This window comes from Aulostomus chinensis, chromosome 15, assembly GCF_037954235.1.
Source record: "Aulostomus chinensis isolate RoL2024-O1b breed Wild chromosome 15, RoL_Achi_v1.0, whole genome shotgun sequence".
Taxonomy (NCBI): domain Eukaryota; kingdom Metazoa; phylum Chordata; class Actinopteri; order Syngnathiformes; family Aulostomidae; genus Aulostomus; species Aulostomus chinensis.
Genome location: NC_141334.1, coordinates 13,582,852 through 13,598,215, shown reverse-complemented (window position 1 = coordinate 13,598,215; position 15,364 = coordinate 13,582,852). Strand labels below are relative to the sequence as shown.

The following is a 15,364-nucleotide window of genomic DNA, read 5'->3' as shown; positions in this document are numbered from 1 at the left end:
AGAAAGAAGTCCTCATCTTCTGTTTAATGATTTTCTACCCTGTGAACCTTCTACCGGAGATCATGAGACAGGAACTCCAAATTTGCATGCTAGAATTCATGCATAAACACTTTTAACTAGTTGTTTTGTTTCATTTAGTTTTGCTGATGCTGCTCTGATTCAATTGGGTTGATCATCATTATACAATATAGGACAACAGTGCTTTTCAGTGCAAATAAATGATTGTGCTTTGGCTATTTACCACCTACTCAGCTTGTAAAAATCTTTGAAATGATCAAAGAAAATATTGCACTATAAGAAGCATATTGAATTTAAATGTATGTATGGAAGGACCGCATGGCTCAGTGGAAGAGCAGCCGTCTAGAAACCGAAGGGTCGCTAGTTCGATCCTCACTTCCCTTGGTGACCATGTCCAAGTCCCTCATTGCTCCTGATGGCCCTGCGACAGACTGGTGACCTGTCCAGGGTGAACCCCACCTCTCGCCCGATGTCAGCTGGGATAGGCTCCAGCAACCCCCCCCCCCCCCCCCGGCAACCTTTAATGGGTGGATGGATGTACAAACAACAGAACCCTCACAAATGTGGATCTGACTGCTGAACTTTCAGGGATATATATAAATATATATATGTGTGTGTGAGTGTATAAACTGTATGGGTGTATGGGTCATGTATGCATCAGTAGCCAGCAAAGAAGCTGTTTCTCTGCTTGTAAAGATAAATCCAAGACAATCTTCCACCGGTTCAAGGTCGCTTCTATCCCCCCTCATCACTTGGCTGCCAAGGCGAGACACAGGGGAACGATTTTAACCACGCAAACTAGATTGCTTACCTTAATCTCAGCAGTGACATCACATCGCACTCTAATGCAATGCTGCATCACTTTTAGGCTCAAAAACTTGCATCCATGTTAATAAGAGAACACAAAACTGGAGGCATCAGCTACATAACAGTCTTTTCATTTGGAACAGATCCCTAAAATGTCTAAAGAATATTGCTGTTATGCTACAAAGATCAAAGCTGTCAAAATCAGCTGATCTGTAGATAATATAAAGTGTATACAGTGTGTGCTTAGTACTGAGTGCATAACGCAGAGTAAGCTTACAAGCCTGCGACATACTAGCTATACAGTATACTGTGTGTACATTCAGTTCACACACAACTTCCAGAGAGTCCAATAGCAGTCACCAGATGATCGGTTGCAGGTATGCAGCAGTTTGGCGCCGCGTTCACAGCCATTGAACCCCCAGCAGTAGAGGAAGTGTCATCAAGGTCAACAGCAGGTCACTGCAGCTTTGTAACAGGACACTCCAGGCTGAGCAGGGGAGGAGGAGCCCTGCAAGAAGAACAAATAACAAAGCAATTTGTTTGCTACTTATTTGAAATGATAAATACTGAATATGAGCATCTTACTTTTCTCAACCACTGAACTTTTGGTCGCCGTGGCTGAGTCCCCCTGTCTGATGTTGCAGGTGAAGTTGGACTTGCCGTTTGGTAGGTTTTTAAAAAGCAGGCGGCAGACGTTGCCCGGGAAGATACGAGCTTTGGCTCGGTGCTTGAAGGGTGCATGCTGTTCCTCATCAGGGTCAGTGGTATCAAGGAGTCTTGCACCCTGCGTATACTTGCAAAAAGGTTCTGGTGACTCAGCCGGAAGTGCGTATATGCAGTCCATCCTGAGATGGTTCTCATCTATCGAGCAGTAACGCAACTTCATCACCTTCTGAGCTGATGCAAAGCCTGCACACAAAGAGGTGATCAGAGTGAAAAAAAACAAAAATCTAGAAACTTCTTGTGTGGTCATAAATGATAAAAAAACACAAAATCATCTTCATACTTATTAAAATCTCTAGCAGTGACTTAATATTAGCCTTAAATGACCTTACCGAAAAGAAAAAAAGTGGTGAGGAGGAACATTCTCCCAACTTTCCTGAATAAGATAAATAAGAGTCAGTGAAAACTATTATCAGCCAACATGCAGAACATTGAGTCTCTTAGTTTGCTTTCATGTCATCAAATAATTGAGGTTCCGTGCAAATCTTCCAGACAATGAAAGTACTGCCACTGTGTCATAATACTGAAGAACAACACAGCCTCACCGTTTATGCATGAAGACATGAAATGAAAACTTATGGTGCCAACAATGACGCATTTCTGTTCTTAACCTCTTCAAGAGCGCAGGCTGATTATCAGCTGACTTGTGTTCATTATGTTAAAAAAAAATACAGCTGCAGTTTGTTTGATTGATGCTCACCTACTCTTGCTTACATTCAAATATTTGCCCTGGACTCCAGTGTTAAATCAAATATTTCACACAGAATGAAAGAGAGAGAGCTATTCTCTATAATCCAGTTCAATATTTACCATCTATCAGATCCTTTCAATAATAGTGTATGAATCATTCTCACCTGGTCTGATGCAGTTGGAGCTTTCCTCAGTGCTCCGCAGTGATGCCGGGGGTAGATACAGTAGAGGTCGGCTTGTAGAAGAAACAGGAGAGAGTGAGGGAGGGGGGGGGGGGGCAGTGAGGGAGGGGGAGTAAATGCTGCTCCAATGGACTTTGGGGACACTTCTCAATATTGTACAAGGATCTGTATTGATTTCTACCAGAGGACAGAGGATCGCATGTCAATATACATCCCTCCGGTGTTGTATTGAGAGATTAACTTTAGGGTCTGAATGACCAAGAAAAAAAGAAACGTGATGAATCATCTCAGACACCTCAGCAGCTTATTTCCTAATTCAGTGTGTCAGCAGTTTCCTCTGCCCAAAATAATATTATTTTATTTCATTATTTAATACAATTTCACCTACAGTTCCATAACACTTTTGGGGAATCTGCTAATAGGCTTATGATAAAAGGAATAGTTTGATACTTGTGCTTTTATTCAAGATTGAAAAATGCCCTTTTTTTCCTTGAGCAAACACAACCACATTGCCGCTGTGTCCATTTGCATGTGCAAGAGACAAATCACATGGAACATCAACAATTTTAAATGTAAAATAGCTGCATTTAAAAGAGAAGTACTATCTCTAAGAATACATTTAAAAAAAAGGTTATCAGCAATAAAATCATCAAAACATCAGATGCATTCGCAGCACTGAAAGTGACACTGCAGCACAAGCTTGAACAGAATACAAATCAGTCTGTTGTCAAATGTGACATGTGGGGCAACAAGGAAACGTAGATGGCTAATGCTTCTATACAAGTACATAGGATATGTGACCAGTCTTGATGCTAAGCTAAGCTAAGCACTGGTGGTCGCTTTACGCAGAGGCTCTACTCTCATGTACCCTCGTGTACACAGAGACTTCTATTACTGTGTAGTAGTGTATGTCACAACTTGTCTGCCTCTCTGCTGCTCTAGAGGAAGGGGGGGGGGGGCAGGTAGAATCCTCCCTCACTCTCCTCTGGTGCTTTAGGTGCAGTGAACACGTCACTGTGAAAACATTTCAGGCCTCTGACATCCACTACAAACTTTTGAATATGTACAAAAACAAACAAGAGAGCTTCACGTGTGAATTAACAATGCCTGCTATCGCTAATGCAGACGCCCAAACAATAAAAGTGACAAAGTCTGCATTTAAATAATATTCAAAATGATCTAACATTGAGATGTTGCCTTAAAACCTGAATGGAACCAATCCACAAAGGTACGTATTACTGATTAATATATCCTCTTCACAGGGCTCATCCATCTTCTCAAGGTCCTTCCTGGACAGTAGCTGAACAGCTGCCATACGGAGGCAGTCTCTCAGGACACTGACAGAAGCATTGCAGAGGTCTCTGCAAGACGCACAGCAGAGGATAACTGCGGCCTCCCACTGAATTTACTTTACATTTACACTCGATGTAATTGGACGAGTCAATTTCCTCGTATTTGACAAGCGAGGAATGCAAGTTTAGCCAAGGTATTGTGTGACTCCTGCATCTCTGCTGCTGTTAGATGTGTCTGCTGATACACTGCGGATGAAACTCAGAGGCGTGATTCCCCCTCAACAATGAACAATGTACTCTGACATTAGTGTGTAATGTGTCTCTGCTTTGGGTCCATATCCAGCACTTGCTGTGTGCCATCTTTGTGACAGTGTCGAATCTCTCTCTCCTCTCTCTCTCTCCTCTCTCTCTCTCTCCTCTCTCTCTCTCTCCTCTCTCTCTCTCCCTCTCTCACTCTTAACATTATATCTGTTCAGGGAAAAAAGGGTTCTAGTAAAGTTTGTGGTACAGGAAGGTACTTAAAGACCTGGAAGAAAAAAAAGTTTGTTCTGTATAGTTGATCCTAATCTATAAACTTGTCACATCTGTAAATCAAACCTTACACATTTACAGTATCCAGGAAGTTTGATTTTGTAGTTAAACTTTTCTAGCATGACCAACCTGAAGCTTGGCCCTTCAGTTCCAGTCGTAGTAAGTAAATGAATCCCAATGTGCTTTTGAAAAAAAAAAAGTAGCGCATTATTCTATGGTAAGAAGGCACTTGGGGGGGGGGGGGGGGCTGACCAGTATCCAGGATAATTTACACTGTTAGGCCCCTATGTACCAGCAAAAGTTTGTATACTAGTAAACTACTCATGCATTCACTCAAGGTGTCCTATTCATGCGTGTATGTTTTGTTCCCTGTATTTGAATATTGTTAATTATCAAGAGGCTTAAACTCTCCACAGGCCTGAGCTCAACTTTGAGGACACGCCCCAAATATTCTCCTTCTTTCCTTTATATTAGATGTCACCAAACACTGACGTCTACTTTTGGCTTTCTCTATGTGTGGTTTCATATTTTGTCCTGCAGGGGGAGCGCTTGTCGTTTACAACGCTTGATAAAGTTGACGTCAACTTTATGTGAAGAATAGATGCTCACGGTGCAATATTACCCCCACAGTAAGTGAAACTTACTATCGGTTTAGCTCTTGAGTTAAATTGTACCGGATTATGTTATTTTAAGCACTTTTGCCTATTTATGTCGACGCATTTCTCTCTTAATTTCACAGTAAACACAATTTTGGAGATCTCTGTGGTGAAACGTGGTTGACACGGACCTCATGCTAGAACACCTTCAGCCTAGAAATGCAATGGAATCTGTTTTTTTTTTTCATGTGATTGTCACTGTCACATACGTGGATGTGTCAGGTTTCAAAGCCGAATGGGGTATTTTTCAAATTTCAATCAAACCCAGTTCTGAGCGAGGGCTGCGATTGGCTTCCTCACGTGAAGAACACAGCTCGTGGCCAATCGAATTCTTAAAAAAAAAAAAAGGTAAAGAAAAAAAATCAGCAGTTTTTTAAAAAAAAAAATCATGCTCAATGTCAGAACATTGTTTTGAAATAGAACAGTAGTGGAGAAGAACATCGCAGGCCTGCTGGTGTAGGTTAGAGCACTCGTGTACTATTCAGTGTAATGTGTGTTTTTAAATATTAGATTGTCATTTCTTTTTCAACGAGTAGTGCGTTCAGGATATCATCTTTTAGTAATAAACAAGGGGCCTAGTGTGTGCGCGCGCGCGGATGTGTGTGTGTGTGTGTGTGTGTGAGCGAGCGCGCACGCATGGTGGAGAGTATTACTCATCTCAGCAGCGTCGCAGCAGCGCAGGATTGTGACCAGCAGCAGCAGCAGCAGCAGCAGCCAGGTACAGTAGGACTGTCTGTCTGCCTCACCTGCAGGGTGACATGATCAAGCTCAGACTAGCAGATGTAACATTCCAGTAGTGCATATTTGACAAACGTACATGTGTGCATGTCCATGTCGGTGGAAGCTGCAGCAGGACAGGGGGAGTGCGAATGAGGCTCGGCAGTTTGCTGCAGTGCGAAGAACCCGCATGGGCGTAGCCTCGTCTGCAGCCCGGACTGCGGTCATGCAGGAACATTCAGAACCGCTCTACAGAATCCACTGGGACGATAATAAGCACATATCACTTTTTGTCCCTGCGGGCTACCTGTGTTTTCTCTTTTAATCGCTGCTGGTGTTCTGGGGTTCCATTTTCAACTTTCTCATGATGTCCCATGTTGAACTCTGCCAGGTTCCATCAAGCTGTGAAGGTTATTGATCTGACCGGAAAGATGGAGCCTCACCTGTGCATGACTGGCTGTCTCCTCCTCTTGGTGAGGATAACAATAGCGCAGCAAACTCACAGTAAGATTTTTCTTTTCTTTTCATCTATAGTTGAAGACACTGTTAAATAGGGTGTCATTTGAGGTGTCTCAAGCCCAAATTAGACCCCTGTCTATTTAAGAACTCCTTCTGGATGATTATCATGGAGATTCATTTGTAGATTTTGAAAACAAAGATATAGAAACTGCAGTATTATAAAAGATTGTGTTGTATTTTTTTCCCCCCTTAAAACCAGCCAAAAAATGATATCTTAATAATGTTGCAGTAATGTCATTGCCGGATCTCATACAAAGTGTATGCTCCTCCCGAGACATGCAAGGGAGCAGGTGATTTTCAAAATATATCTATCTAAATACCTCATCTAAATCCAGAAACACGACAATGGTACTAAGTGTTCTAGAGCAAGAACATTGATGAGACATGAATAAAGTTTGTGGCTGTGATTAATTATCTACATGATGATAGATGACGGAGCATAAATTTTAGGCAAAATATATCTATTAAAAAAAGTTCAAGAAAATCTGCTGTTAGAGCTGTAAATTGGGTGCAGACACTTTATATCTTTTCTCTGTTTCAAAGTGAAAAATTAATAAAACAACTTCATTCTTGTCAAAAATGTTTGTGTGATTCGTGCTGTTTGTATGTCTTAGTGAACACACTGAACACATTACTGTTCACACCACGGGGGCCTCAGATGTTTCCATGTCTGACTTACCTGGAGCGGAACGTCAGGGTCGACTGTGAGTTCCCGCCCACCTACCAGGTCCCGGGTCCCTACTGCGAGTACCGGCAAGACAGCCGGCTGGTGGGCAGCACCTACCCCAACTTTGTCAACTACGTTTCCATGGAGGACCGCAGGAGGAGCAACGTCAGCCTGGTCAATCCCTCTCTGTGTCGCCTCACCTGGGCCCCGCTGGCTGACGAGAAGCCCTACACGTACACCTGCAGGGTTTACCAAGGCAGCAGCTGGAAGGAGAACAGCATGGCAGTGCATCATCGTGAGTAGAGTCCGCTTTCGAGGTTCATCCGAATACCACCAGTAGATAAACTCTATATCTAAACTCCCATTTTGCTCTCTTACAGGGATTCTTCCAATCTGCTCTGCAATAAGCGTTATGTTCCAATCTGCCCCGTGGTTTTTGTCACTGGTGATGTCACTTCCTGTGGCTGTGGGTCTCCTGAGTCCTTGATCTCTCCCTTTCACTGGGTGACAACTCAGTAGATGTTTTTTAACAAAGTTTGTGGTTGATTCAATACAAGATGGTTTTTAATTTGTAATATTTCATATTTTTTTGTAGGGCACTAAAACCACTGAATAAATACTGGAACTGGAAAGAAAACACACAGGTTGTGTAGGAGTCATGGTACTAAAACTAGAAGTTCTATATATCATAAGTACATTGATATTCTGGCTGTGCTATGATTGTTATGATTTGTTGTGATTGTATACAAGACTCACAGGGCTCAACTCTAAATACAAACAATCAGTTTATACCTGATGTACTTATATTGCATCTTATTGTCAATGTGAACACAAATGAGAGTGGAAAACATTTCAGTTGGATTTAATGGGTGAAAATATGCTGAACCAGATATATCCTAGACAAGAAGTTCTCAGCCTGTTGGAGTCATGACCCCCCCCCCCCATATTTTTTTTTTTTTTTTTTTTTTTTTTTGCCCATGGACACAATTTACTTTCGAATTTTAGATTTATTCAAATAAGTGCACTGCCACTCTCAACATGTGCTTTAGGTGTAAAAGAACAATAATGTAAAGAAAGATATTTTCATTATTAGGGTAGATGGGCCTGTTAACATGAAAAATTAAAACAGTAGAGCTTTCAAAGGGCACTTTGACCCTCTAACATTCAATAAAAATCTATGCCAAGCCAATTTCTAGCACTGTTATATGGGGTAGAATGTTAAATGTTACAAGATTGTTTTTTTTCCCCCAGTTAACCCCTTTGACAATTCTCTATTTTGTTATATAGAAGCAGTTTTCGACAAATATATCACGACTGGAGTGCTCCCACCTCACTTGACCTCTGACCTCAGACCCAACTAGTGCTCCACAGTCAGCGCTAATCTGCCCAACAGCCGAAAAGGACCTGTGTGTGCGACCAATATCTCAAAGCAATACGTTCGCTAAAAAGTGTATTTTACCTCCGAGTGTTCTCGAGCAAGGTTTCATTTTTTCCATCTGCTTTTAAATACACACGACTGTGGGAAAAAAAAAAAAACTCCTTTGCGAGTTCAAGACATTTCTATTTGTGGATACTTTCAAGGCAAAATACATCCGAGTGAAGTATTGTTAGAAAAACAGGTCAAGTAGCTGATGAACAGTCAGCCAAAACAATGGCGGGGTGTGATAATGGAATGTTTTGCACTGAAAAGAGAAAAAAAAAATCACTCTCATAAACACAGGGTGATGATATTAGCCATCGCTCTCCTACTGAATGCCTGAATTAATGTACATAGTATGTGAGCAGTGTGAAAGTATCTTTTAGGGTTAGAGTTTTTTTTTTTAATGTGTTAAGTGTAATGCCTCCAGCTCCTGATAATAGTTGTTGGCCCTTTTTTTTTCAAATGTTATGTCCACAGTTAGTTTGTGTTGAATGTTGCTTTTGTTTTCTAATGCTATACGGTGTTACATTATTTGCAAAGAACGCTTCTAATTAAGATGCGCTTATATTTTTCAAATAGATAATTGCTTTTTCTTACTGTACGATATCACCCAAGGTGTGCTAAATACTATCACACAACTATAACACGAAATAAAAGTATAAACGCACAGATAAATGTTTCCAGTATTTTTCTTTGCACCTGACATATAGTATTGGTAATAAAGTAGTAATATAGAACTTTTTTTTATTATTAAAAAAAGAATATATTCACATTATTTAACTGCAGCAATATACAAAACCAATCATTACATTTCACATTGTTGTCTGAAATGCGACCAAAGACCTTCATAATCTAAGAGCTGTAAGATATTATTCAATTTAACATTTTGGAGCTTTTGAAGCTGTTACATGTACCTTGGTGCACTTGTGATGTTTCCTGCTTTTGTCCTGCAGAGGGAACTGTTGTTTGCGGCACCAGCAGCCTTCAACGTCCAGGTAATAGACTCAGGTGAGAGAAGTGATCCCTCATGTGCATCAGAATAAGATGCCAGGAGTTTTTCCAAGCAGATTCAAAAAAAGTGCAATAATTTGAACCAGGGCTATTTTTTTTTTATTCAATTCCATGCCATGTTTTACTGACAGTGAGGAGAGCGATCACTAATGTTAGCTTTCACCTCAGTGCAGTTTTGAGAAACTGGAATATTTACATTTTGTGTTGTGTCTATTTACATATTTTGTATTCACTTCACATTGTTGTCACACCTACGGTCAATTTAGAGTATCAATCAGCCTCGTCCCCTCTTGATGTCTTTGGACTGTGGGAGGAAGCTGGAGTACCAGAGAGAACCCACACAGGAACAGGGAGAACATGGAGACTCCACACAGAAAGATCCTGTGATGGAGCCGGGGCTCGAACCTGGAACCTTCTTGCAGTGAAGCGACAGTGCTGACCACTGCACCACCGTGCCGCCCCTCCTAAATTGCCTTTGCAAATAAGACATCTTGTAAAATATGATACACGCATTGGTTTGCCAACAACTTATAAATTACATCAAATGAGCTGCACATAACAGACCACTAATGTGATTATACACCTGTAATAAAGTAACTGCAAGTGTATACAAACATGACATCACATTGTCATTAATAGATCCATGGAATTTAACGAGTTGTTATGGAGTGTTTTATACTGATCAGCTACAGTCACAAAATGTTTCACTTCTTTTCCCACCGCAGCAGTTGTGGTAAAACAGACTGGTACAAGTTTTTTTTTTGTTTGTTTTTTTAAAGTAGCACTTAGAGCTCAGGATTCTGGCTCTATCATGACTCAATCAAAGCATGACACCAAACAGGAAGAACAGCTTTTTGCACAACTGCTCGTTCAAATGATGGAAACTCTGCATCACGCTTTCCTCGCAATGTAAAAGATCAAAAGTTGTTGAGAGACTCAAGGAACAGTCTAACCTGCACAGATTTCTTGCTTTATATGAGAGAGGATTGTTCAACAAAGATCAGTAAAGGACAGCCCCCCAAATTATTAAACTGCAGAGCTTCATTCGCCCAGTTATTATAAAATATGCTTTTATTGCAGTTTGTAAATCAAAATATTGTATCTCTTCCATCTCGATAGCTCCACAGCTTGTGTCTGCACACTAACGTAGTGTCCGCTGATGTACGGTTTGATATGTCCATCTTATTTGATGCATTTCCCTCTGTTAATTAGTTTGCTTGGACTCTGCCAAGACCTATTCCTGACTCCCAGAGTTGTTTGCAGAGTTAATTTCATGAATTAATGTACGTGTGGCCTCCCTCTGAGAGATACAAAGGTGCGTTGCAGCTCAGACGCTGGATGTGCCTATGCATATTGTGCTTAGATTAGTACATCTCCATGGGCCCAAACCACCACCTAATTTCCTGGAGTCATGCCAGAGCCAGACAGTTTTCAGCCCTTGTGTTTGAGATTATAGCTCCACAACCACAAGAGCCAAACCAATCATTTCAGCCTCAAAATAAAAGTGACCACCGTGAGATGACATTAGAGGTGTCAGAATCAATATAGATGCTACTGTTGATGATAAATCCAATGATAAATCAAAAATAGATTTGAAATTATAACCACGTGTTCCACAGATGATATTTTTTTTCAATATCATCTCTAAATACGCGAGAGCACACATCAGGATGGGTTTGATTTGGTTTGATTCGATTTGATTTGATTTGATTTGATTTGATTTGAACAGGCAGATTAGATGTGGATTAAGTGCTCTAAAGAATAACCAAGAGTTTGTCCTTTGTTACATGTTGTTTCGCCAACCATTTTAGTTGAAATCTGTTCTGTCATTGGGAAATTGCAATGATAGAGGATGAAAACAATCATAATTCTACTCGAATTCTTTTAAACTGACCTGAGGAGCCTGATGTGAACATGTAGTAGCAGAACGTTTACATGAGCTACAATATTATGAGTACAAGTCAAATAGTAGAAAACTAAATAAAGGCAAAGGCATTTCAAATTCAGTGTATTGACTGCAGTGTTTTGCTAAGTTTATAAGGTCAATTTCAGAAAATGTTGCCCTCTACTGAGCAGACATGTGGCGGTATCTTTGTTTGAGCATTTTTACAAGTCAAAACGGAGCCAAATCCATTTTTTGATTTTTATTTTAGTCATCACAAATGAATCTGTATCACCAAAAAGAAGGTAAAACCAACCCAACATGGACACGTTTATATAAGTTCATTCAGTTACATGAGGAAACAGGACAGAAAATGCCTCTGACTGTTAAGTGTGTCTCTGGAAACCTCCTGCCGATCACACAACTGACTTTTTTCTTTTACTTTTCCTTCCAGTGATGTGTTTAGAGAATTAAAACCTCCCATTGAAGCTGTCAGTCTTCACAAAAATCACTTCTTTCAGGCTCAACAAGTACAGACAGAAGTAGGACAGAGTACAAAACCATGAACACACTGAGGGAAGTGTGTGCCACTTAGACCGAGACTCCAAAGATACAGGTAGAGATCGTGAGGTCAAGTTTTCACATTCATGCGTAGGCAAATGACGCACATTGAAATCTTGATAGTTAGATGTGGCTTGGATGTGTTTCCCTCTGCATCAACAGACAACATTACTGGCAAACTACCACACACCTTTTATGAAGGCCCAAGTTCGCTCAACAGCAGTAAGTCCTGAAATTGTTTTATACTGATACTGGTACTAAAAATATGCTCTGATAATCATCACTAGTCACAGTTCCTTTACATGGGGATTTGCCTTGAGCTCATGCAGCCTGGAACCTATTTACAGATTGTGAGTTAGAGGTACTTTATGACCCGTTTTATTCAACTATTCATCACATGAGTAAATGTCAGATGGTATTTCAGGATAATAGTTGAATGATCCAGCTGCGCGCATGCACGCGCAGACACACACACACACACACACACACACACACACAAACAGGATAAAATCCCATAAGGACACTGATGTGCATGCTGTTAAAGTCCACCTCCTTTGATTACACACTCCCTGCCGCCTGCAGGACCTACGCTTTTGACTCATGATTGTCTCTCACATCGCATGAAAACCTTTTCATCGTGTCATTTGAGGACAACTGCCTAAGAGTAGAATGTATTCTACCCATGTGCCACACACAATATTTCAGACTGTATCAATTGCATCTTATCAGCATCCTCACGGGACCATGAAATTAGCTTCCCTGTGACTTGGTGGGACTTCTGAGGGCCTGAATGAGGGCATGTGGGCTACATGTGTGCTTAATGACGGGTGCCTGTCCCGCAAGAGCTTCATTCATCACAGCCGGCTCCACCGTCTACAGGCAATCTGTTGAGGTGAGCTGTTACTTTAGGTCACACTGGAATAGTTAATATAGATACACTCTTACAGTTCTGGGCCGCCAAAATATTCATTAACAATTACAAAATGCTGTTGAGGACTGTGGGCATGAATTACAAGTATAGATGAGAAGAATACTGTCTTAATGTCGACATGTATTTTGTAAAAAATATACGGCTTTACTGATGCAGATGTTTTTTGGGTAAAATTTCATCAGTTTTTCGGTTTAGTTCATTTCAGTTTAGACAACTCAATTTATCCCAAAGGTCAATTGAGTTTCAGCATTCCACCCAGACTGTGCATACATTCAAAAACAAATAGCAGACAGATCCATGCCAGAGAGAATAAATAAGCAGTCAGCACACGGATGGAGATTCCAACCGGCACAAGAAGTACGGTACACAGGAGGAGCTTGCAATTTGAAGTGCACAGTTTGAAGCAATAAATAACTATTCAAAAAAGTATATGTGCAAATACAGTGGGCATATGAGGATGCAGTGCACATGGCTTTTACAGGAAACAACATTCAGACAATGTATGAACAGTAAATCAGTGAGCCGACAAACCACCGATGAGTCTTTCATCGCATGTGAACCACAAGTCATTAAATTCCAGTCAAGGACACAGGAAAATACAATAACTGATTCATTCCAAGTGAAGTGAATGTCAAAAAGTGAAAGTTTAGAAAGCTTTTTGTTGTTGTTGTTGTTTTCCTAAGGGCTGCTATAAAGCCTGAGAATACAGAGACTTTAATATCAAATGCTTCAAAAGGATACTTTACCCAAAGCTGTCATTTGTTTATCCATTAGTTTAACCCCCATTAGATGCTCCGGAATCATAAGAACCCCCCCCCCCCCCGACCTGTTACTTTCTGTGACTTAACAGAAATACTTCCTCTATTTCCTATAAGAACCATCATATCACTTTCTGGTGTAATCCCAAACTACTGATGCAATGCAACACAATAACGTGAACTGAGACCATTTCTTTCAGCAGACGGAAAAAAAAATCCAGCAATGTGTCTGAAACATAGTGATGACAAGCCCACGCCATCGTGTATCATACTGCTATGAAGGAAAGGATGCGAAAACGATTGTTTTTCCACTTCATTTTAATTGCAACTTCATGGTGATTTTTTGTTTTTTTTTGCATTAAATGGGTTACATAGAAAACAGCATTCCTTTAAAAAATAGCAGGAGGCGGATACCAAAAACAAAATAAGACAATTGTTCTGAAAAAAAAAAACCCTGCACATAAGTTACTTTAATTATTCATGCCTTTTCAAAATATCATATAAAATGAGTTAATGTTCTTTTCTTATTCTGACATGAAACAAGCTGAAGATTTCAAAAATGCTTTTTCAAAATCGAACGTGCAAGGTTTTTAACCCATTGTTAAAATGGTCCCATCCTGTTTATAAATATAGTAATACTTCACACAACAAGATTGAATTTGTTTCATTCTATTCCTTGATAATCTGTCATGTCAGAAGACTGCAAACGTATGGAAACACACACACGCACACAAAAAAAATAATGTCTAATTTCAAATTATTTCCAATATGGCCACATAGATCTTGACTAAAAACTAATGGCTATAATCCTTGAACACAAGAAAATAGACACAGCATGTTGAACCTGTCCAGAATGAACAGCTCTAATAGAATAAAAATAGAAATCAAAATATGTACAAAAATATTCTTAGAATTCAATACATTACTCAATGGGTATATGGGAAGAAAACAAATCCCTTCAACACTTCAGAGGTAAAATATTTTGAGGTATGAGTGTTCATATATTTACTGGTATAGTTTGGACTGATATGTAAACAACCATTGTAACATAACCAGAGTATAATATTTCAGCATAGCAAGTCATTTAAACCCTTCATGTGGACTATCAAGATATGAATATGTACAACATTCTCAGTCTGTGAGAGCAAGTAGGCACAGTGAACTGTCACACTTTCTATGAAATGTGTTTGATAAGAGTTATTAAAAAAACAAAAACAAAACCCTCTTTGGTATGTAACAACTGTAGCTGCTCAAACACGTAGCAAGCGAATCCTGTGCTGTGTTTGAGCAACGCTTTAGAGCGTCAGGTTCACAGCCCCCAAAAGATCCCTTTATCTTGATAGAAAAAAGCAACATTGAGTTCAAGGTAATTACCCTGTTAGGAGGTTTTCTTCGGACAGTGCTGTTCTTAATTACTGCAACGAGCAAAAGGAAAATACTTCAATAATTTTGAAAGCTGTTGCCTGCGTTTCCAAAAGAAAAATTCCTAATGATTGTGTGGAACACCGTTCATGTCAGGCGTGTTTTGTAGCGGTAAGGCAGCACAAACAGGAGACACCTCTATAACAGTATATCTGTAATTTTCATGTTCAATACAATGTAACATAAAGGAAGTATAACGATATTCTGTAACGCAAATGCAGTACTCTGCAAATATACACATTTTTACAAGCGCACAAGGTCCAAAGCAAAGGTCCATTAGAGGGAAAAACAAAAAAACATATCTTCATACAGTATATGAATGATGGCTTACTTTATGGCTGAAAATTAACTCTAGCACTGCTTTTCTCTGTCTACAATCATTTAAGATTTTATTCACCAGTCCAAATACTTTCAGGGACATGTTCTTTCTTAAAGATTGAAAAAAAAAAATGTATCAATTTGCAGATGATACACTGGTTTATCAAAACTGAATGATTTCACTCATTTGACATGTTTGCGATCACTTGCCATCCGTGACCATAAAGATCTCAAATTCCAAACATTTCTTTTCAGATTT

The 15,364-nt window shown here is 39.9% G+C and overlaps 2 protein-coding genes across 3 annotated transcripts; one reads left to right on the top strand and one right to left on the bottom strand.

Annotated features, from left to right (window-relative positions):
• Positions 1 to 551: 551 nt before the first annotated feature.
• Positions 552 to 5,623, bottom strand: thy1 (Thy-1 cell surface antigen). The gene is made up of 4 exons (XM_086226477.1): positions 2,403 to 5,623; positions 1,881 to 1,924; positions 1,411 to 1,734; positions 552 to 1,333 (listed from the first exon to the last, which is right to left on the bottom strand). The coding sequence occupies exons 2-4, from the start codon at positions 1,909 to 1,911 to the stop codon at positions 1,227 to 1,229; spliced, it is 462 nt and encodes a 153-aa protein (XP_086082603.1). The 5' UTR covers positions 1,912 to 1,924; positions 2,403 to 5,623; the 3' UTR covers positions 552 to 1,226.
• On the top strand, positions 5,115 to 8,936 carry LOC147248817 (uncharacterized). 2 transcript variants are annotated; one of them, XM_086226476.1, is made up of 4 exons: positions 5,115 to 5,617; positions 6,008 to 6,120; positions 6,750 to 7,097; positions 7,183 to 8,936. In XM_086226476.1, the coding sequence occupies exons 2-4, from the start codon at positions 6,048 to 6,050 to the stop codon at positions 7,287 to 7,289; spliced, it is 528 nt and encodes a 175-aa protein (XP_086082602.1). In that variant the 5' UTR covers positions 5,115 to 5,617; positions 6,008 to 6,047; the 3' UTR covers positions 7,290 to 8,936. The 2 variants fall into 2 exon arrangements, with proteins under 2 accessions (XP_086082602.1, XP_086082601.1); XM_086226475.1 differs by lacking the exon at positions 5,115 to 5,617 and having other exon boundaries at positions 5,628 to 6,120.
• Positions 8,937 to 15,364: the final 6,428 nt, after the last annotated feature.